This window comes from Eurytemora carolleeae, unplaced genomic scaffold, assembly GCF_000591075.1.
Source record: "Eurytemora carolleeae unplaced genomic scaffold, Eaff_2.0 scaffold1590, whole genome shotgun sequence".
Classification (NCBI taxonomy): Eukaryota; Metazoa; Arthropoda; class Copepoda; order Calanoida; family Temoridae; genus Eurytemora; species Eurytemora carolleeae.
This window is the reverse complement of record NW_019397490.1, coordinates 3,100-25,188: the sequence shown is the minus strand read 5'-3', so window position 1 is coordinate 25,188 and position 22,089 is coordinate 3,100. Positions and strand designations below refer to the sequence as shown.

Sequence of the window (22,089 nt, the reverse complement as noted above, 5' to 3'; positions counted from 1 at the left end):
TATCTATCTAATTTAATATTAAAGGGACTGGGTAGGTTTATCTATCTAATTTAATATTAAAGGAACTGGGTAGGTTTATCTATCTAATTTAATATTAAAGGGACTGGGTAGATTTATCTATCTAATTTAATATTAAAGGGACTGGGTAGGTTTATCTATCTAATTTAATATTAAAGGAACTGGGTAGGTTTATTGGGTAGGTTTATCTATCTAATTTAATATTAAAGGGACTGGGTAGATTTATCTATCTAATTTAATATTAAAGGGACTGGGTAGGTTTATATATCTAATTTAATATTAAAGGAACTGGGTAGGTTTATCTATCTAATTTAATATTAAAGGAACTGGGTAGGTTTATCTATCTAATTTAATATTAATGGGACTGGGTAGGTTTATCTATCTAATTTAATATTAAAGGGACTGGGTAGGTTTATCTATCTAATTTAATATTAAAGGGACTGGGTAGGTTTATCTATCTAATTTAATATTAAAGCGACTGGGTAGATTTACCTATCAAATTTAATATTAAAGGAACTGGGTAGGTTTATCTATCTAATTTAATATTAAAGGGACTGGGTGGGTTTATCTATCTAATTTAATATTAATGGGACTGTAAGCGTATAATTTTAAGTGACCCTTCATGCAAAGATGGCAATGCACGATACACAACGATTTTGTCGTTTTTCTTCTTTTAAAACTGTTTAATTTTGATATTTCCTTCAAGTTTTTGCACTAGAAATGCGCAAGTCACTTTTGAAGAGAAATTACAATTGAATATAATCATGCAGTTTTTTAAACTTAAAACATTAATATCTCATTCATAGTTGATCAGACAAAGGTACCTTTGAGAATCAGACATTACTATCTTATCGTGGAGGGTCTGGTGACACTGCGCTTCAAATATTTACATGTTAACATTTTTCATTTCCCGACATTGCAATTTTATCAAATTTTATCTTCTAGTAGATTAAAAATTCCGGAAATAATTTTAGCCAAAAATTTGGACAGTTTGATGTATTTTGTTAAATACGACCTACATGGTTTAAGGTTTAGACTTTTGGATCGGCAAGGTTTGTTGACTAGACTATGGTCCCCACAGTGGAAACCAGAAAACAGTGGAACTGTCGTCGTCTTTTATTTATAAGGATTTTCTTTGCTATTAAACTGTATCTAAAAAGGGCCTCAACGTCAACAATTTTAGAAATTTATCTATATCAACAATTTCTCTTTACAAAATTCCTAGCGGTATTTCTTGAGTAAAAGGAAGAACTAAGACAACATTCATTCCACAGTATTCCGGTTCCCACTGTATATGTTGCATTCGGCTGAGGGAATCCCAAATTTTCCAGATTTTTAAAAAGATTTATTGTTTACTTTATCGGGATTTAAAATTGTTTCGACCGTCATAATTTTTTTCTTGATTTAAGACTGTTCCAAAAGTTCTGAATATTAATGACAGCAAAAATGATTAATTGAAAAAAAACAGGCTTCCTGTAAAAGTACAAGTTTTTTTCTGCAAACATATTTTTTTGGTTAAAAATGCAGATTTGTGAAATAAATGTTAATAGATAATTTTTTTAAAAGCTTGTTTTGATTGAATACGAAAAACATGATAATTGATTTAGTTTTGGAAGTAGTAAGTTTATCTTGGAAATCATTATATTATTTTATGAATATTTATTTATTATCATCATTATTATTATTATAATTCTATTAAATTGTAAATTAATTTAATTTTATTATAGAACTTCGAAAACATGGGTTCCATAGTAAGCATTTGTATTTAAAATTAATTTGTTTAAATCCGTAGATTACTAGTTTAGATTTATTCACGTTCAAGAAAATGTATTTTAGTTTTTTTTTAATTTTCCGAAGAATTTTATTGAAATTGTTTTTATATAAATTATTTTGGAATAAAATTCGACCAGAACATTATCTTAAAACGGTGAATTCGACCAGAACATAATCTTAAAAGAGTGATGTTTGGAGATATTTTTAATTTGAACCGCACTAAACCTAAATTTAATAGTTAATATTTTAGTAATTTTATTTTAGTAATTTTAAAATTAAATTTAGAATTTAGATATTAGAAATAAGTTGATTTCACCAGATGTTAAACACAAAAGATTAACATGGAATTAATTTGATAATTTTAGATAAATTTGACTCATTTTTCCGATTAATGATGTTTTTAAATTTATTCCTATGAATAAACTCTTTATAAAAGTTTCTGTGATCTTCAAAATGAAAATCAATAAAAATGCATCATCGTTGTAATCTGTAAAAATAAGATCTAGAAAGTATTTTAAATCTGTCATTAATGTGTTTTTACTCTTAAAAAGATGGCGGCGATTTTTGAAGCTTTAAAGCAATTTATTCATATAATTTGTTTGAGGTTTATATTTAACATTTCGTCCATCTTAATAAAAAAAACTGTAAAAATGTATATTTTTCTCAATTCATTAAAAAATATTATAAAAATTGTATTCTTAATACTTGTTTCTTTAAAGTTTTAAGACTAGAGATTTAATATACTTCAACAATAATCTTTTATTTAATTACAAAAAAATATTTAATTTTTACGAATTTTTTCAAAATAATTATTTTACTTGCATTATTGTGAAATATCATTTAAAAAGATTTTTGTTTTTGTACTGACATTAGATTAAAATATACTCTTATTTTTTTAGTTTTGGTTTTGCAAAAGTTAAATCAGGAGTAAGGTAGAAATGTTTATGCGAGGGGATGGCGAGGGAAGGAAGGCAACCGCAACACATTATTATCTGTACCGCACAAAAACATATGCGGAAAATGTCTGGCATGCACCAACAGTTTTTGTATACAGCGACCATTTAAGGCTTTTCTATACAAATTATTGACACTGGTCGGCAATAAATTTTTTCCGATTTTTTTGATTATTAATTGTTGCGTTTGTGATTATTAATTGTAGCGGTTGTTTTCTCTCCTCTTTTGACTATCTTAATCTGGAAAAGGATAATTTTCAGCTAAAACAAAATCCATAGACAATTTTTTACTTGTCGCATGTATCTGATAAAAGTAAAATTAAAAGTTAAATTCAGTCAATTGTTTTAGTTCGAAATAAACCTTATCCAGTAGTGGAAACTTTTGAATACACTGAACTAATTAATTTCGGCTTAAATGAGTTTTAACTGATTTTCTCATCTCTTACTGGCTCCACAAATGAGGGTCGATAAATGAGAGATGAGTTAAAGAAAATTATAAACTTTAAAATAAATTTAAATTATTTCCGCTGATTCAAAAGTTGCCAACTCAAATTAAATTAGCTTGATGTCTCTACCTTACTTCTGGGTTTGGTTTATACTATATGTACAGTGTACATATTACAAAGTACAGAGTACAGTGTACTTAATATGATTTGGGCGGGATCCAAGTTTGTGAGGCACAACTTCCCTCTTTTAGAAAATGTTCATTGTAAATGAATTTCACATTATGCAGGCAATATATTTAGGTTTTAAACCTAAAATAAATTCCCTCCGTTAACTTTTATCCTGTCCGATCATTTAGATTAAAATTTGATCAAAATTAAAAATAAATCTTATTTTAGCGCCAGTCTGAGACTAAGGCGAGATCAGTAATGCAGGTACAGATTTAATAATTTTTTAGCCATGTCTAAGACACAAACATATGGAAATTTAATAAATATATCATTAAAAAATATTTTTTTACAATTTCTATCTACCGGGTGCCCTAAATAAAGAAAAAATAAGACAACATTAAATCTTCCTCGAATTTTGGTTATAAAAAAACAGGATTACAATTAGAAAATGCGCATTATGCACGTATGCAGCCTTCCTTTTGATTATCTAAAAATTAGGAAAACTTTAAAATTCAGCCAATTTTTTGACAAATTAAATTCGAACATAATACGCACCTCAATAAGTTTTGAATGATTGCAAGAGGCAGTTCACATTTTGAAAATCCCTTGATGATAACACTGATTGTAATATTATAGTCCAAGAAGGATCGGATCAGCATTGGAACGATTTAGTGGCATTACTGTTTTCATGTTTAAAGGAACACACTGTATCTATAAATACCTGAATCTATTTTATTATCTGTCTATCTATCCAACTATCCCCGGTGTTGATTGGCATTCTATTTCTTGATTCTCTTTTTCTTGTTTGAAGACTAGTTTGATTAGATGAGAATAGAAGAGAACTGAAAAGGATATTGTGACCTGCAAAATCAAAATCCTATTGTTGGTGTAACAAAACACTTCACTAATCTTCTCACATTCCTTTTCCTTTTTCCTAAGTTTTAATTTATACTGTCTCTTTTTCTTCTCTTAGTGTCTCGCTTTCCATTCTTATCTTCTTTTCGTGTCTCGCTTTCAATTTTTATTTCCCATAAATGTCTCGTTTTCCATTCTTATCTTCTCTTAGTGTTTCACTTTCCATTCTTATCTTCGCTTAGTGACTCGCTTTCCATTCTTATCTTCTAAGTGTCTCACTTTCAATTTTTATTTTCTCTTAGTGTCTCGTTTTCCATTCTTATCTTCGCTTAGTGTCTCGCTTTCCATTCATATCTTCTCGTTGTGTCTCCTTTTCCAGTCTTATCTTCTCTTAGTGTCTTGTTTTCCATTATTATCTTCTTTAAGTGTCTCGCTTCTCATTCTTAGTGCCGCGTTTTCGATTATGATCTACTTTTAGTGTTTCGTTTTTCCTTCTCTTCTCCTCTAGTTTTCTCTTTTTCTCTTTTTACTTTATTGGAAGTATCTCTTTTTCCTTTCTTATCTTCCATTAATTAGTATCTCCTTTTCCTTTCTTAGCTTCCATTAATTAGTATCTCTTTTTCCTTTCTTATCTTCCATTAATTTGTATCTTTTTTTCTTTCTTGTCTTCTATTAATTAGTGTTTTTTTTTTCCTTCTAATCTTCCATTTATTAGTATCTCTTTTTTCTTTCTTATATCTTCCATTAATTGATTTCTATTTTTCCTTTCTTACTTCCATTAATTAGTATCTTTCTCCTTCTCCATGCCTAATACTGTCTCTTAGTGTTGTGTCAAGTATCTTTTTCTAATCTTATTATCTTTAAGATTTGCTTTATCCTTTTATAGCTACTTTACTTTCATTAAAATGGAAATAAAAATATTGAAAATTTGAAATTGGTTGATTAAATCTCTCTTTTAGTTTTCAAGAACATGAGAATATATTTTCTTCTTACTAAATAATGAAAGTTTAAAAGTTTCTTCCCAGAAAGATAAATTTGTCAAATTTACTCCATCTTTGTATCTGGGGAAATAACTTTGAGCACGAAATTAAAAATAAACTTTGAAAATTCTGTTTAAGATTAATATTTGTTTTTAGCAACCCCCCCCCCCCCCCTAATATTTGTAGTCCTTGGAGCCCTTGGTTTAATATTTATATTCCTAGGGCCCCTTATCATTATGTTTGTATTCTTAGGAACCCCAAGGGTAGTATTTGTATTCCTTGGGCCCCCTAGGTGGGCCCCATAGGCTAAAATTGGTATTCCTAGGACCCCTAGTCTAATATTTGTATGCCTTGGGCCCCCTAGGTGGGCCCCATAGGCTAATATATGTATTCCTAGGACCCCCTAGGCTAATATTTGTATTCCTAGGACCCCCTAGTCTAATATTTATATTCCTAGGACCCCCTCTTCTATTATTTGTATTCCTAGGACCCCCTAGGCTAATATTTGTATTCCTAGGACCCCCAAGGCTAATATTTGTATCCCTAGGACCCCATAGTCTAATATTTGCATTCCTTGGACCCCCTAGTATAATATTTGTATTCCCAGGACCCCCCTAGTCTAATATTTGTATTTCTAGGACCCCCTAGTCTAATATTTGTATTTCTAGGACCCCCCAGGCTAATATTTGTATTTCTAGGACCCCCTAGTCTAATATTTGTAGTCTAGGACCCCCTAGTCTAATTATTTGTATTCCTAGGACCCCCTAGTCTAATATTTTTATTCCTAGGACCCCCTAGTCTAATATTTGTATTCCTAGGACCCCCTTGTTCCACACAATATGCGAGGAAAGGATATGATTAGAGCGCAGGATTTTAATTTCCTCATGGTGTTAGGGAAAGGTTCTTTTGGAAAGGTAAATATTATTCTTAAAAGGGCAATATTAACTATGAATTAAGTATATTAAATGTTTTCAACTTTTATTACTTATAATGTAATTTTAAGTGACACTCCATTGATTTCTTGGACGATTCACAACGGTACCCTTATCAATATTGTTTTAACCAGTTTTGTCTTGATATCCATGTTTTTAACTTTGAAAACAGATTATTTTCTACGTATGTGAATTATTAGAATTAAAACTATATGACTTTATTGATCAGATAAAGCTTCTAAGGATATCGAACTAATCGGACACGTCACTCTATCAGTAAATTGTCGCTTGAAATTTCATTTACAGTCCCTTTTGATGTTCTTCTTTGTGAAAGTGTGAAAGAATATTTGTCGAATCTTTGTGATGTTTGTTGACTTTTTACTGTAATAATATTAATAACTAGCTTGGGAATCCAGCACTGCCAAGGTTACGAAAAGCTACTCCTGCCGTTTACCCGCACTTGAACGATTTTACCGGACAACTAAATTTTCGCTATTAAAGTCGATACACTCAACTTAGAATCTCAAAACCAATCTAAGAACATTTCCGTGGCTCTTCCGATTTCCCCAATCGAAATTAGAGGCAAATCGGTCCAGGGGTTCCTAAGTTAAGATCGGACAGACAAACAGAGATTACAACTTTATATATATATATCTATATGTATATATATTGAGATAATGAATAATAATAATAATAATAATGAATTGAGATAATACTGAAGAAAACTGTTTAAGGTTATGCTGGCTGAAAGGAAAGGGACGGATGAGCTTTATGCGATTAAGATCTTAAAAAAAGATATTATTATTCAGGTAGAGAAATTAGTTTTCTTTCACTTTTTTGTAAAGGTTGATGTACTATTAACTAAACTAAGTTTACTGTTTAGGACGACGAATGAAGATATAAACTGTATTAAGTTTACTGTTTAGAACGATGAATGACGATGTTTGTTTACTGTACCAAGTTTACTGTTCAGGACGATGATGTAGATTGTACTATGGTAGAGAAGCGTGTGCTCGCGATGGCTCTGAAACCTCCATTTTTGGTTCAGCTCCACTCATGCTTCCAGACTATGGTAAACTATTTAGAAACAAAATTATGCTATAAACTAGATTTTAATTTTAAATTATTTAAACTTCAAGGGTTAAATACTTCAAAACTGAAGTGTGGGTTCAGGAAATCCCTAAAGATTTTAATTTTAAATTTTTTCAGGCGATAATTTTAAAGATTTTTTAACTCTCTTTAATTTTATGTAAATATTTCATATCCAATAAAAATAAATCTCAAAATCATCCTTCTAGAATTTTCTATGATTCATTGTCTATCCAAAGAAAACAAATCATAGTGCGTAACTTTCTAGGTTTTTCTATAATTCATTGTCTATCCAAAGAAAACAAATCATAGTGCGTAACTTTCTAGAATTTGCTAGAACTCGTTGTCTATCCATAGAAAACAAATCAGAGTGCGTAAATTTCTAGAATTTTCTAGAATTCATTGTCTATCCATAGAAAACAAACCAGAGATCGTAACTTTCTAGAATTTTCTATCATTCATTGTCTATCCATAGAAAAAAACAAGAGTGCGTAACTTTCTAGAATTTTCTATAATTCATTGTCTATCCATAGAAAACAAATCAGAGTGCGTAAATTTCTAGAATTTTCTAGAATTCATTGTCTATCCATAGAAAACAAACCAGAGAGAGCGTAACTTTCTAGAATTTTCTATAATTCATTGTCTATCCATAGAAAACAAACAAGAGTGCGTAACTTTCTAGAATTTTCGATAATTCATTGTCTATCCATAGAAAACAAACCAGAGTGCGTAACTTTCTAGAATTTTCTATAATTCGTTGTCTATCCATAGAAAAAAAACCAGAGTGCGCAACTTTCTAGAATTTTCTATAATTTATTCTGTATCAATAGAAAACAAATCAGAGTGCCTAAATTTCTAGAATTTTCTAGAATTCATTGTCTATCCATAGAAAACAAACCAGAGGAGTGCGCAACTTTCTAGAATTTTCTATAATTCGTTGTCTATTCATAGAAAACAAATCAGAGTGCGTAACTTTCTAGAATTTTCTTTAATTCATTGTCTATCCATAGAAAACAAATCAGAGTGTGTAACTTTCTAGAATTTTCTATAATGCATTGTCTATCCACAGAAATCAAATCAGAGTGCGTAACTTTCTAGAATTTTCTATATAATTTGAGAGAAAAAACTCAAATAATTAATATTTTTTGTGGGATTAAATAGTTTGATAATGAAAAGATAACGTCCTTATTAGGTAAAATATTCTATTAACAAATTAGTTGGCCTTTAAAATAAATATTTTTAAAAAATACTGTTGTTCCATAAATATTCTTGGAAAGGTCGTGTTTTTGTGTTGAAAGGGACTGTTAAGAATACATCTGAATGTTTACTAGGACCGTTTATACTTTGTAATGGAGTACGTGAATGGAGGGGATCTAATATTGTTTACTAGGACCGTTTATACTTTGTAATGGAGTACGTGAATGGAGGGGATCTAATGTTCCAAATCCAACAATGTGGAAAATTCAAGGAACCCGTTGCAGTGTAAGTTTTTTTCTCTTTATCAGCATTTTTAAAACTAGACTTTATAAGGGTGTTTCGCGCCCCCTTTTCTAGTAATAGTTTTAACATGTTGCCGACACATTTTCGTCGATGTTTCTTTGTAAAATAGTGCATTTTCAAAATTAAGAAATGTCGACAGTTTTATACAGGAAAATGTTTTCAATTTCGATCTTTCAAAACTCTTTCCTGGGGTATCATGTGAGTTGACACTTACTTTTTAGACCCGATCGGTTCAGCCTTTTCGACATTTATTGGATACTGGCTGAAGTGCCGGCGTTGCCCGAAGAAATTTTTAAATTTAAATTTTGTAGAAAAGAAAAAAATTTAAATTTTTTGCCTTTGTTACAACCAGGCTACCCATGAGTGTCTACAAAAAATGTTAGCCCATTCGGTCCAGTCGTTTGGCCGGCTACAGGGAACATATATCCGAATGTCTTGTTTTATTATAAAGAAGATAAACAGGCAGTCAGACAAGCAAAATATAAATGTATGGATAAAAGACGTAGTCACTCGGAATTTTAAATAGTATTCTTTATTATTTATTGTTTATAATTTATTATTATTGTGAAAGTAAAGAAAACTTTTTTTTATGAATATCAAAAAAGATATATCAAGATATATTTTTTTCTTGTTATATATTCCTTAACTGCTTTGTTTTTCTGATCTTTTATTTTTTATAAGTTTTCTTTAAACATTTTTTACATGTATGTTTATCGTTTATTAAATATGTTAATATTGCATGACAATCTATCTATATATAAATTTGGCTTGTCTGTCTGGGTGTCTGTTTGGGTGTTTGTTTGTTTGTATCCTTTAAACGTCAAAACGTCAAATTTTTTGTGGGACATCTAGGGACCCCAGGGAAGGTTTATGAATGATCAAAATTTCAAATATTTGTCTCCATCAAAATTCGATCTTCATTAAATTTTTGAAAATTTTGAAAATCCGCGAAATTTTTTGTGAAAATCCGCGAATTATTTTTGTTTTTTTTTTTGCAATTGGTATTTTCTTCCTCCACAGCCAAGGAGTAATTTATAGGGATCTAAAACTAGATAATATATTACTAGATCAGGTAGGAACTCATTCACTCAAATTTTACAAATTGAGACAGAATGAAATTTCTCACAAAAGCCAGAAAAATGCTAATCATATAATGCTTTATAAATAATTTGAGCATTGTTAATACTTTTGAAAATTGATTATTTTCAATTGTGGTTTTTCTACTGCAGGAAAACAAATTTAAACTTTTAGAATCAAACCTAGAAAAACGACTATGTATTCCATATTGTCGACAAGAAAAAGGTTTCAAGGGTACCGTTGTGAATTGTCATCCTTATAGGGAAGGTTACGCAACGCTTTAAAGGAATTATAAAGTTTAAAAAAGACTAACTTTTTTCTCTCCCATAAAGATTTACAATGGACCCTCAGCTTGTAACCATGAACGGTTTCCACACTGTTAGTGGACTCCTCCCTTCACAGTTTGTTCGAAATTATAGACAGAATGTTAGGGATATCTTTCAAATTTTCGATATATCTAACATTTTATTAAAAATTTCGAACAACATTTGTTCTATCTAATCTTCTAATCGTGCTTTACAGCCCTTTTATCCACCTTCCAAGTCCCATTTTGCCAGAAAAAATATTATGTAAAATGTCAATTAATGATTGATTGATTAACTAAATGTGTACTCTCTGCAGGATGGCCATATAAAAATTGCGGATTTTGGTATGTGCAAGGAGAAGATTGTGCATGACGCGACAACCAAAACATTTTGCGGAACTCCTGACTATATTGCTCCTGAGGTATTTAGATATTTGTATTCTGTCTCCTTTGTCTTCATTATTTACATTATTTGTTCCTGTATTCCTCAATTAATTTTTATTATCACCAGTTTCTGTTTTTTCTGTTTCCTCAGCTGGAAATTTTGTGTTGGACACATATATTCCCGATCGTTAGATCTCGATGATCACTGTGGACACTTTAATTTGAGGACTAATGCTTGAACTCTTCATGCAAGTTTTTTAAAGCTCGCTTTAATCCCTGACTGTGTCAAATAAAGATTTAATTAATCTGCAGATTAACAAAAGATCGAGATCAAGCCTTGTTTCCGATATTCCTAGCTCTTTATATCCTTCGTTTCAAAAACCTATATACTTTTATTTCATTTTCTGATTTGATTTGATTTCTATCTCTATTTTCTTATGCCAGCTTCTTTTTGTTGGTGAATTTTCTAATTCTACTTTCCTTTTTCGGTTTCCTATACCTGCTTTTTTATTCCAGTTTTCTAATCCTATTTATAAATCACAGTTTTCCCTTAAAGGGAGTGTTCGCGAAAAATGAAAGGGGGTATAGGCTAAATGCGATTAAAAAGCGCTTTTGATCGCTACTAATCTTACTTCTATCTGTTGCGTCTATAAGGAGAAAATTGTTAAAGACGTCTCATACTGAATAACTTAGCGCCCATACAAATTCAGGAAATTGCAACATACGACTTAGACCGTAAACAATCAATTTAATTTCAAACAAATCATTCAGAATTACAACCTTTAGTCATCGATTGATTATCTTTCGCCACATTTGTATATAGTTTATATTTTATAATATTTATTCTTTTTTAGAAAACGTTTTAACGGATTTCGGAAAATGTGAGTGGTGCGCGGCATTCTGAGATAGTTGCGCAAGCGACAAGGGAAATAATCAAATTTAAAACAAATTGATTAATAAATATTATAAAACATAAACTATGTACAAATGTGGCGAAAGATAATCGATGACTTTAGGTTGTAATATCTGAATGATTTGTTTGAAATTAAATTGGTTTTTTACGGTCTAAGTCGTATGTTGCAATTTTCTGAATTTGTATGGGCGCTAAGTTATTCAGTATGAGACGTCTTTAACAATTTTCTCCTTATAGACGTAACAGATAGAAGTAAGATTAGTAGCGATCAAAAGCGCTTTTTTATCGTATTAAGCCTATTTCCCCTTTCATTTTTTGCGAACACTCCCTTTAACTTATGTTCTCATTTATTCATTCTTCTACAGTCCATAACCAGAAAGATCCCGAATTAATTGCCGGTTCATCAGACGACATTAAATATATAAACGCACAATTAAGACAGACCACATTATGGAATTGGTAGGACTAGGGCTATTTTTTTTATTATCGTTTCATTAAAATTAGATTGTAAAGTTGTCGTTGATTTATTCTAAATTAATTCTGTGTCTTTCTGATTATGACTACTTAATGGCATCTTCTCGTCCAAGCTTACTTGACCTTTTTTCTGATTTTCTTTTTTAAAATTCCATTCATGATTTGCTATCTTAAATCCCGTAATATTTTTTTCTTTCCTAAGAAAATTTACAAAGTCAATATTGATACTGCTACTTATAATAATAATGATAATAATAATTATAATAATGATAATAATAATGATGATAATGATGATAATGATGATAATGATGATAATGATGATAATGATGATGATAATAATAATAATGATAATGATGGTAATGATGGTAATGATGATAATGATGATAATAAATAATGATAATAACACACCTTATTCTAGATAATCCACTATCAACCCTACGGGAAGAGCGTGGACTGGTGGGCCTATGGAGTTCTCCTTTATGAAATGCTAGTGGGGCAACCTCCTTTTGATGGTTAGAGTTCATTTTCATGTTCTTGCAATAACAGATGGAATTGATGTGTGTGAATTTGAAGCCAAAGATACTAATTTAAAAAATCAATAACTTTCACAATATTTTTTTTGATTGATGATAAAATAAGGAAATGAAAGATTTGAAAATAATAAAAATTATTAAATATAATAAACATATGATGAATGATTATGTATTGTTTACTCTCAGAAATAGCAATGCAAGTTTAAACCCTGAAGGGATTTAATGATAAACCCGATGGCGTAGCCCAAGGAAAGATGAATGATGAATGATGAATGATGAATGATGAATAAGAATGATGAATAATGAATGATAATGATGAATGATGAATGATGACTGTGTATAGGAGAGGATGAGGAAGAACTGTTTGCTGCTATAACCGATCATCAAGTGTCCTACCCTAAAGCATTAAGCAAAGAAGCAAAAGAAATCTGCAAGGGGGTAAGGATATCTCAAAGGGGGTAAGGATATTTGCAAAGGGGTAAGGATATCTAGAAGAGGTTAAGGATATCTAGAAGGGAGTAAGGATATATAGAAGGGGGTAAGGATATCTAGAAGGGGGTAAGGATATCTAGAAGGTGGTAAGGATATCTAGAAGGGGGTAAAGATATCTAGAAGGTGGTAAGGATATCTAGAAGGTGGTAAGGATATCTAGAAGGTGGTAAGGATATCTAGAAAGGGGTAAGGATATCTAAGTATATCTAGAAGGTGGTAAGGATATCTAGAAGGTGGTAAGGATATCTAAAAGGGAGTAAGGATATCTAGAAGGTGGTAAGGATATCTAGAAGGTGGTAAGGATATCTAGAAGGTGGTAAGGATATCTAGAAGGTGGTAAGGATATCTAGAAGGGGGTAAGGATATCTAGAAGGTGGTAAATTATTAAATTGTTTCTAAATTGAAGTTGCTAAAGGGAAATCATGATATTTGGTTAGATCTAAATGATTTGCAATACAACATAGTTCTATCTATCTATCTATCTATCTATCTATCTATCTATCTATCTATCTATCTATCTATATATCTATATGCTATGGAGATATATTTTCAACAATCACCCCCTAGAGGAAAGGGAGAGAAATATTTTATCAACCTTTTACAAAATTGAAATCTGTGCCCCCCCCCTCTGAGCATTTCCTCCTTTCGTCTGGAAAATTGAAACTTTGAAAAGTCAGTCTAGACCATTCCTGGGCCGAGCACCGCGGCCATCTGACATTTCAGTGGGGGCTCCCATGCAATCTTTAGGTTTTCAGAAGAAAATAACATTTTTTCTTTAATTTGGTTTCCAGTTAGGCTGTGCTTAGGATCCGGAAACGCAAACATACGCAGATCCACGGATCCGGATCCAAGGGTTAAACTATCAACATAAAACTGTAAAAAAATCTCTAAGTCTGAACTGTTGAAAAAAAGAAAGATTATTAAAAATGTCCTTATCCTATGAGAGTTATCAAGTTTTAGCATAAAAATGAGCGAAAAAGTGGGAAAATAATTTGAAAATTTTTCTTCTGGTAAAAAAATCAGTAAATCTTTAAGAGATGTTCATGACCTGGATCCGCATCAAAGTCAAATGGATCCTAGGCACTTCAGTTTTGATAATACTAGAGGATATTATTCAAGATTGTTTTTATATTTAGTTCTTGACGAAGAACCCCGGGAAGCGTCTAGGATGCGTGGATAAGGGAGAAGAGGATATCCGTACTCATCAATTCTTCAGGTCAGTTCCCCATCCCCACCATAGCCCTATANATTCTATCATAATTCTATCATAATTCTATCATAATTCTATCATAATTATATCATAATTCTATCATAATTATATCATGATTCTATCATAATTCTATCATAATTCTATCATAATTCTATCATAATTATATCATGATTCTATCATAATTCTATGATTTCTATCATAATTCTATCATTCCTTTCTTATTATTATCGTCCTTTTTAATCATTATAATTTTTTCTTCAGGCGAATTGACTGGGATAAGATCGAGTCTCGTGAGATTCAACCTCCCTTCAAACCAAAGATTGTAAGTTAAAACATGTTTAACCTGCATGTTCTGTATTTACTTAAAAGAAAAATTTTAATTTTTTAATTTTTAGCTAAACATTTTTAATCAAACGAAAGTATTTAGAAAACAGCGCTTTAATTTGGCACATTTTTATGTAAAAAAAAAAAATTTTTTTTTTCTTATTTTTATACCAACAAAATTATTTTGTGTGTAGTTAAAGCGGGGTTGAAAATACATACACAAGTTTTTTTTCCTTTCAAAATTGTTTTCCGCTCTGTATTTGTTTGTGTTTAAGTATGTAGTTTTGACCTCGCATGACCCTGTATACCTAGAGTGACCCCCGGAAGGCTGAAAATTTCGACACCCAGTTTAAGAGGTTCCGAGTGACCCCGACCCCACCAGATGCCACCGCTAAATACATCCTGGACCATCTCAAGGATTCCAGAATTATTTCACTATAAATTTTTTAATTTTTCAAATTTTTAAATATTTTATTTTTTGAACTGATATTTAAGCATCCTTAGAACTTTTGAATGTGAGACCAAACTTAAATCAAAGTAGAAAAAAATAACTAGAGAAAGTTTCACTTTTTATCTGCTTTACGTTTCAAGTTCTGAACCCTTGTAGCTAATTTTGTGTAGATTTTTATTGGTGATTTTTAAATATGTGTCAACCCTTTTTGCAAGCAACGAAGTATATAAAGAAAGTTATAAAATACTAATGACGTGATGTGTACTTAGTTTATAACTTGGTTGGTTTTTAAAATTTAAGATGTTTGAACCTTTTGAAGGTGACTTTTGTCCCTAAGAGAAGATAGGTTTAAAAACGAATTTTAAAAAAGTTGTTTTTAAGTTTTTAATTTGAATAAAATTTTGTGCAAAGTGCGAAAATGCAAATTTTTACAAAATGCAGTTTTTAAATTTTGCAGTTTAGTGCCTTTTAAAAGTCCAAAAAGCTTGAAAGGTCTGAATAAACCTTATGCTAAGGACATTCTGCATCTATTTCTTGTTTAAAATTTTAAAAAAGTCTAAAATTAGCAAATTCACATTTTCAGCTCAATCACACCATTGTTCGCTAAAATGAAATTTGACTTCTTAAAAACAAATTCAAAATTCTTATCAATATTAATTGTAAAATTCAAGTTTTAAATTCAATACTTTTTCATCCGACCCCCCTTTGGGAACATTCTCTTTCATCTGGTTAAGTACAGAGTGTTATCCAGACCTTTTTATAATTACATTAAACAAATCTGTTTTTTGTAACTCTCTGCTAATAGAATTAACTGATTTATAAATTAATGTATTCATAATAATATATTATTTTATTAATATATTATTATAATCAAATCAAATGAATACATAACACGCACAATATCATTTTTTTTAAGATAACTGTGCATGAATATACAGATAAATTCATAAAATTTAGTTTTTAACTGTCAAGCCTTAAACTCCAAATTGGCTTAAATTGCATTTAACATTGAGCTGAAAGCATGAAATTGAACTGAACATTAAACGAATGGCATTTTCCATCTTTTTAGTGTTTTTTTTGTCTGTAAAACATCCGTTTTAACGTCTGAAACTACTAAAATGTTCACTATTTGAATTCAAACTGTTTATTACGATCTTGTCTGTTCCTATATTTGGTTTTTAATCCTGTGCATTGTTTTCTGTTTATATAGGTAAAAAAACACTATACCGGTAATTAAGTTTAAAATTTGTGGAGTTTGAGGGAATTTGAAAATATTTTTACCAAAACTCAAAAATCCGTGATTTTTGGTAGTCCCATGTTATTTTTCTGGTTGTTCCTTGTTAATATTGTGGTAGTTCCTTGTTAATTTTCTGGTTGTTCCTTGTAATATTCTGGTTGTTCCTTGTTAATATTCTGGTAGTTCCTTGTTAATTTTCTGGTTGTCTCTTGTAATGTTCTGGTTGTTCCTTGTTAATATTCTGGTTGTTCCTTGTTAATATTCTGGCTGCTCCTTGTTAATATTCTGGTTTTTCCTTGTTAATATTCTGGTTGGTCCTCTTTAATATTCTGGTTGTTCCTTGTTAATATTCTGGTTGTTCCTTGTTAATATTCTGGTTCCTCCTTGTTAATATTCTGGTTCCTCCTTGTTAATATTCTGGTTCCTCCTTGTTAATATTCTGGTTGTTCCTTTTTAATATTCTGGTTGTTCATTGTTAATTTTCCGGTTGTTCCTTGTTATTATTCTGGTTGTTCCTTGTTAATATTCTGGTTCCTCCTTGTTAATATTCTGGTTGTTCCTTGTTAATATTCTGGTTGTTCCTTGTTAATATTCTGGTTGTTCCTTGTTAATATTCTGGTTGTTCCTTGTTAATATTCTGGTTGTTCCTTGTTAATATTCTGGTTCCTCCTTGTTAATATTCAGGTTCCTCCTTTTTAATATCCTGGTTCCTCCTTGTTAATATCCTGGTTCCTCCTTGTTAAAATTCTGGTTGTTCCTACATGGTTAAATATTCTGGTTGTTCCTTGCTAGTATCCTGGTGGTTCCTTGTGAATATTCTGGTAGTCCTTTGTTAATATTCTGGTAGTTCATTGTTATTCTTGTTATTCCTTGTTAAAATTCTTGTTGTTCCTACATAATAAAATATTCTGTTTGTTCCTTGCCAATATTTTGGTAGTTCCTTGGTATTCTGGTAGTTTCTTGGTATTCTGGTAGTTCCTTGTGAAGATTCTGGTAGTCCTTTGTTAGTATTCTGGTAGCTCCTGGTTATTCTAGTTGTTCCTGGTCAATGTTCTGGTTGTTCCTTGTGAATATTCTGGTATGACTGCAGGGAAATGAGTTCGCGGGGTTTTCCTTCACAAACCCTGATTACACTGTACTGCAGTCAGATGTACACATACCGCAGCACACTACAAAACTTTAAACAAGTTATGGTACATGACACTAAATTATACCAACATTTAAATTTTCATAATTGAAAAAATTTACAGATTACGTTGCAAAAATGCGTAGTTGATAAAATGCGTAGTTGATAAATGTTTTTTATGTCTTTAGGTCCATTATTCCTACATAATCTGTATATTTCTTCATCATCATCTTAAACATTTATTTTTTATTAAATTTTTTTTGTTTTACATAATTTGTTAGAAAATTCGTAGTTTATATACATTGTACAATTTTTAGGTTGATTTTTACAATTTGAGTTTGATTTGATTTCATTAATATTATTTCAACAAAATTTGAATGCAGTTTTATTTCTTTTAATTTTGTTGTTTTAAAGTTTTTTTGTTGAAAGGATGTAAGCGTACCTTGAAATGACCCTCCATGCAAAGATAACAATGCCCGATTCAGAACAGTAACCTTAAAAGCTTGGTATGGAAGTCATAGACGCCCTAGAACCCCTAGAAGTCTTATTTAATTAGACTTGATTTGTGTGATCAAGTATAAAATAGATATCAATGTTGTTAATTTTAAAACCGTTTATTTTCAATTGTGGTTTCTCTATAAAAGTGACTCACGCATTTCTTTTAAACCTAGGAAAACGACAATGTGTTTGACATCATTGAACGGGTGAAGGTTTCGAGGGTAACAATGTGAATCGGGTATTGTCATCTTTGCATTGTGGGTCACTTGAAATTATGTTTACTGTTCCATTAGGCGAAACAAAAAGAAAGAAAATCTATTAAAAAAAATTTAAAAAGTTAAATAACAAAAAATTATATGTTGCTTGAAATTGTTTGAGTTTTGCATGTGCAACTAAAATATGTTGTTTTCTAATCTTCTCTGTTCAGCGACACCGGAAAGATGTTTCAAACTTTGACAGACAGTTCACTTCAGAAAACGTCGACCTCACCCCAACCGACAAACTGTTCATGATGAACCTTGACCAGAATGATTTCGCGGGCTTTTCATACCTCAATCCCGAGTTTATACAGCACGTGTAGGCGGCCATATTGAATCTAAAATTAAAATCTATTTTTAAACTGTCCGTTTTCTTGAAATTCTATTCTAAAATGTTTATTATTAAATACGTAATAATTTTTAGTCCTAAGCTTTGAATAATTGAATGAATGAAAGTGTTAGAGACCAATATTGATTTTATCTCAAAAGAAAGTTGCAGATTGTATTTTATCTTGAATGTAAGTTGCAGCACGTTTCTTTTAAATTCAAACTTGTCAATGGCAAAGTTATTTTACCCAGAAATCCATCCCAGTATTTGCAATTGATATTTACTGTGCCAAAATTTATATTTATTTTTGCAATAATTTATCTCACTGTGAACAATTTCCCTGTGTACATTTTATTTATTATTATTCTGTACTGATATTTTAGCATGTTAGTTAAATTTGATTATCAGGTATTCAGTATTTTTAAAAGTATTTCGGTTTAAGAAATTCCTTTTTTTAACCCCATCATCTGAAATGATGTTTTACATAACTGAAGGCTTATATTTTGTTACCACAATGGTTAAGAGTGTAAATGCTTAATATTTTTCAATTATATTTATTATGTAAGTTTATTTAGTACAAGGATACCCACAAAGGACAAGACTTCAAATTATGGAAAATATGTTGTCTTATTTTTTTGATCAGTGGTTTCTTGCAGCTAAAGATGCCATTAAATTACTATCAATCACTGCATACTATCAAATTCAACCTTTAAATCTTAATATTTGAAGAGTTTGAGGTCGTCATTATTGTCTCATCCGTTGTTAATAACCTTGTGTTGTTATTATAATGTTATGATTTAAACTGTGCCAAAAATTATCTGTACTAATTGTGTACTGCAGAACCCTACTCATGTTTTAATCCATGTTTGGAATTTTAATGTAATAATATCTAAAATCTACATGTCTTAAAAATATGAGTAATTTCCTATTATACGATTTTTAGACCCCCCCCCCCTTCCTATCAATTTTGTACATAATGTTTTATAGATATTTAGGTAGTTTTAAAAAAGACACACATGGATAAATTTGGTCTCGTGGCCGCAGCGCTCGGCCCCCTAGCCTGTCCTAGCGCTCGGCCCAGAAAGTGTCTTAACCTAACCTAACCTTAAAAATATACTAATTTTGTTGAAAATTGTTGAAATTGAAGGTCTGTCCTGGCCTCGGCGTTCGGCCCGCCCAGAAATTGTCCCAACTGGTCCCAACCCAACCATGAAATAATACAAAATAAATATTTTTTTTGTTGAAAATACTGAAAATTTAGGTTATGTATAAAATTGATAGGAGTGACCCAAAATATGATTGAAATAACATAATTATGCACGTGTAAAGGAGGAAATTTAAAATGACTTTAGGAATAAACGCTTCTCTTTAAAAATATCTATTTTCTGAATTCTGGCAATTATTTTAGTAAAACCAAAAATTATAATCATGATTAAAGAACTGTATCAGTATACCTTGAAACATTCCAGCTTGTTAAAATGTATTATCTTTGTGTAGATTTTATAATAAACTTATTCAAACAATTGTGTAGATACATTTTGTTCAAAAACAATTTTATTGAGCATAGGCTATCAGCGCATATTTTCTATTTCAAATATAAATTGTTGGTTAATCTTCCATAAACCAATAGTAAAATTTTTTGAGGATTTACAACTTGTTTTTTTCGTGGATTTTTAGAAATTTTACGAAAGTCAAAAACTTTTGGAGACAACTTTTTGCTGTTCTGTGGTCATGTGAGGTCTAACAAAAATTTTGTTCCCGATCGGTTCAGCTGATTTGACGTTTGTTGAATGCAGACAAGCAAAACATAGATACAGTAAGCTTCGCGCCCATCCTTTTTTTTACTTTTAATTGTAGCTCTCTGTTAGCATCTTCTATTTGTACAGTATAGAACAATAACAATAAAAGTTTGCGGATTTTCAAATATGTGTTCGCGCATTTTTAAAATTTAACACCAAAAGCTTTTGGATACAACGTTTTTGTAATTCTGAGCATCCAAAAACCTTCCCTAGTTAGGACCATGCGAGGTCCCATACAAAATTTAGGTCCTATCGTTTCAGCCCGTTTGACGTTTATTGGATACAATGTTGTGACACTCTGTACAGTGTACATTATTTAGTCAAGGAATCTATATTAACATTCGTTCAACAATTTCTTCTTCAATTTGTCTAATATAGTTCTTTTCAAATAAATCCAATTAAAATCTTTTGTTAATATTTTGGGAAACCTTAATTAGATTAAATCTTTGAAAGAAATCATTCCAGTCTTTTGAATAAAGTCTAATAAAAATTAATAAGACACAATTTTTATTGAAAACATTTCCGATAAAATGCAATTGTAAGAATGTCTATACTTTTAAAGGATAAGTTTGAAAATGTTTTTTTTTTCAATTAAAGGGTCTATCGAAGAAATATCACGTGACCCAGTGCATTTAAAGAATCTTACATTTGGGGATTTATGAAGCAAAGACAAGGTAGGATTGACAAAATGTATCTCCCATACATTAACTAAAATAATTAATCTATGGTATGGTTCATCTCGTTTCAAATAATAACCGTCTTCTTCAAGCTACTCAGATGAACGTTTAAAGGATATACTGTATTGTAGCTCTTTAGATTGAACTTTACTTGACCATACGTGGACACTGGACAGTCTCTGCCACCGGACTTCCTCATAAGCATGGGTACTGGAATAACTGGAATAGGGTAAGGTAGTCATACAATTCTAGATTTGGTGCTAACCTACGTCATAACCCGGTACAAGGCACAAAGTGGACACTGGTCCTAGAACTGTCTTGGGATAAGATCTGTTGTAGGCGAGTATACGCATAATTGTGATTGGGATTTCTTTGGCGGTCTGAGAATTTTTCACCAATAGTTTTAATCAGTGACGTCAGACGTCACCCCGTACCGTATCGACCTTTCATTCGTGCGCGGGCCTCAATGCGATACCCTTTTCCAGTACCCATGCTCATAAGCAATGAACTATATACAGGAACGCCCAACGCATATTGTGTACCGTACACTATAGGAGGAATGTAAACAAACCTAGCCCAGTGCCCCCGCAGCAGTACTGTACAGTGTGGGAGGAATGTAAACAAACCTAGCCCAGTGCCCCCGCAGCAGTACTGTACAGTGTGGGAGGAATGTAAACAAACCTAGCCCAGTGCCCCCGCAGCAGTACTGTACAGTGTGCGATGAGTGTAAACAAACCCAACCCAGTGCCCCCGCAGCAGTACTGTACAGTGTGGGAGGAGTGTAAACAACCCCAACCCAGTGCCCCCGCAGCAGTACTGTACAGTGTGGGAGGAGTGTAAACAAACCCGACCCAGTGCCCCTGCAGTAGTACTGTACAGTGTGGGAGGAGTGTAAACAAACCCTTCCCAGTGTCAGTTTACACTCAGTACACGATTAAATGCATGAAGTACGGTTGTTAACATTCTTATATAAGAAAGAAAGGGGGTTGAATAAATGATGTATATTGAACCCCCTGTATAAATTATTCCCAATGAATAAAAATGTATATTGAAACCTCCTGTATAAAACATCTCTAATAAACTAATGATGTATATTAAACCACCCTGTAAAAATTATCCCTAATAAATGAATGATGTATATTGAACCACCCTGTAAAAATTATCCCCAATAAAGAATGATGTATATTGTAACCCCCCTGTATAAATTATCCCTTATAAATAAAAATTGAACCCCCCCTGTATATATTATCCCTAATAAATAAATGATGTATATTGTACCCCCTTGTATAAA

At 31.2% G+C, this 22,089-nt stretch overlaps 1 protein-coding gene across 1 annotated transcript in view; it reads left to right on the top strand.

The window, feature by feature from the left end:
• Positions 1-19,845, top strand: part of LOC111714565 (protein kinase C, brain isozyme) — a gene marked incomplete in the record, with an annotated part of 55,645 nt that extends 35,800 nt beyond the window's left edge. The window contains 12 exon segments of the mRNA XM_023489702.1: positions 3,587-3,622; positions 6,012-6,107; positions 6,860-6,934; positions 7,099-7,197; positions 8,605-8,698; positions 9,692-9,786; positions 10,413-10,517; positions 12,285-12,378; positions 12,743-12,837; positions 14,028-14,107; positions 14,363-14,423; positions 18,165-19,845. Coding sequence (XP_023345470.1) covers positions 3,587-3,622; positions 6,012-6,107; positions 6,860-6,934; positions 7,099-7,197; positions 8,605-8,698; positions 9,692-9,786; positions 10,413-10,517; positions 12,285-12,378; positions 12,743-12,837; positions 14,028-14,107; positions 14,363-14,423; positions 18,165-18,317 — 1,083 coding nt within the window.
• Positions 19,846-22,089: the final 2,244 nt, after the last annotated feature.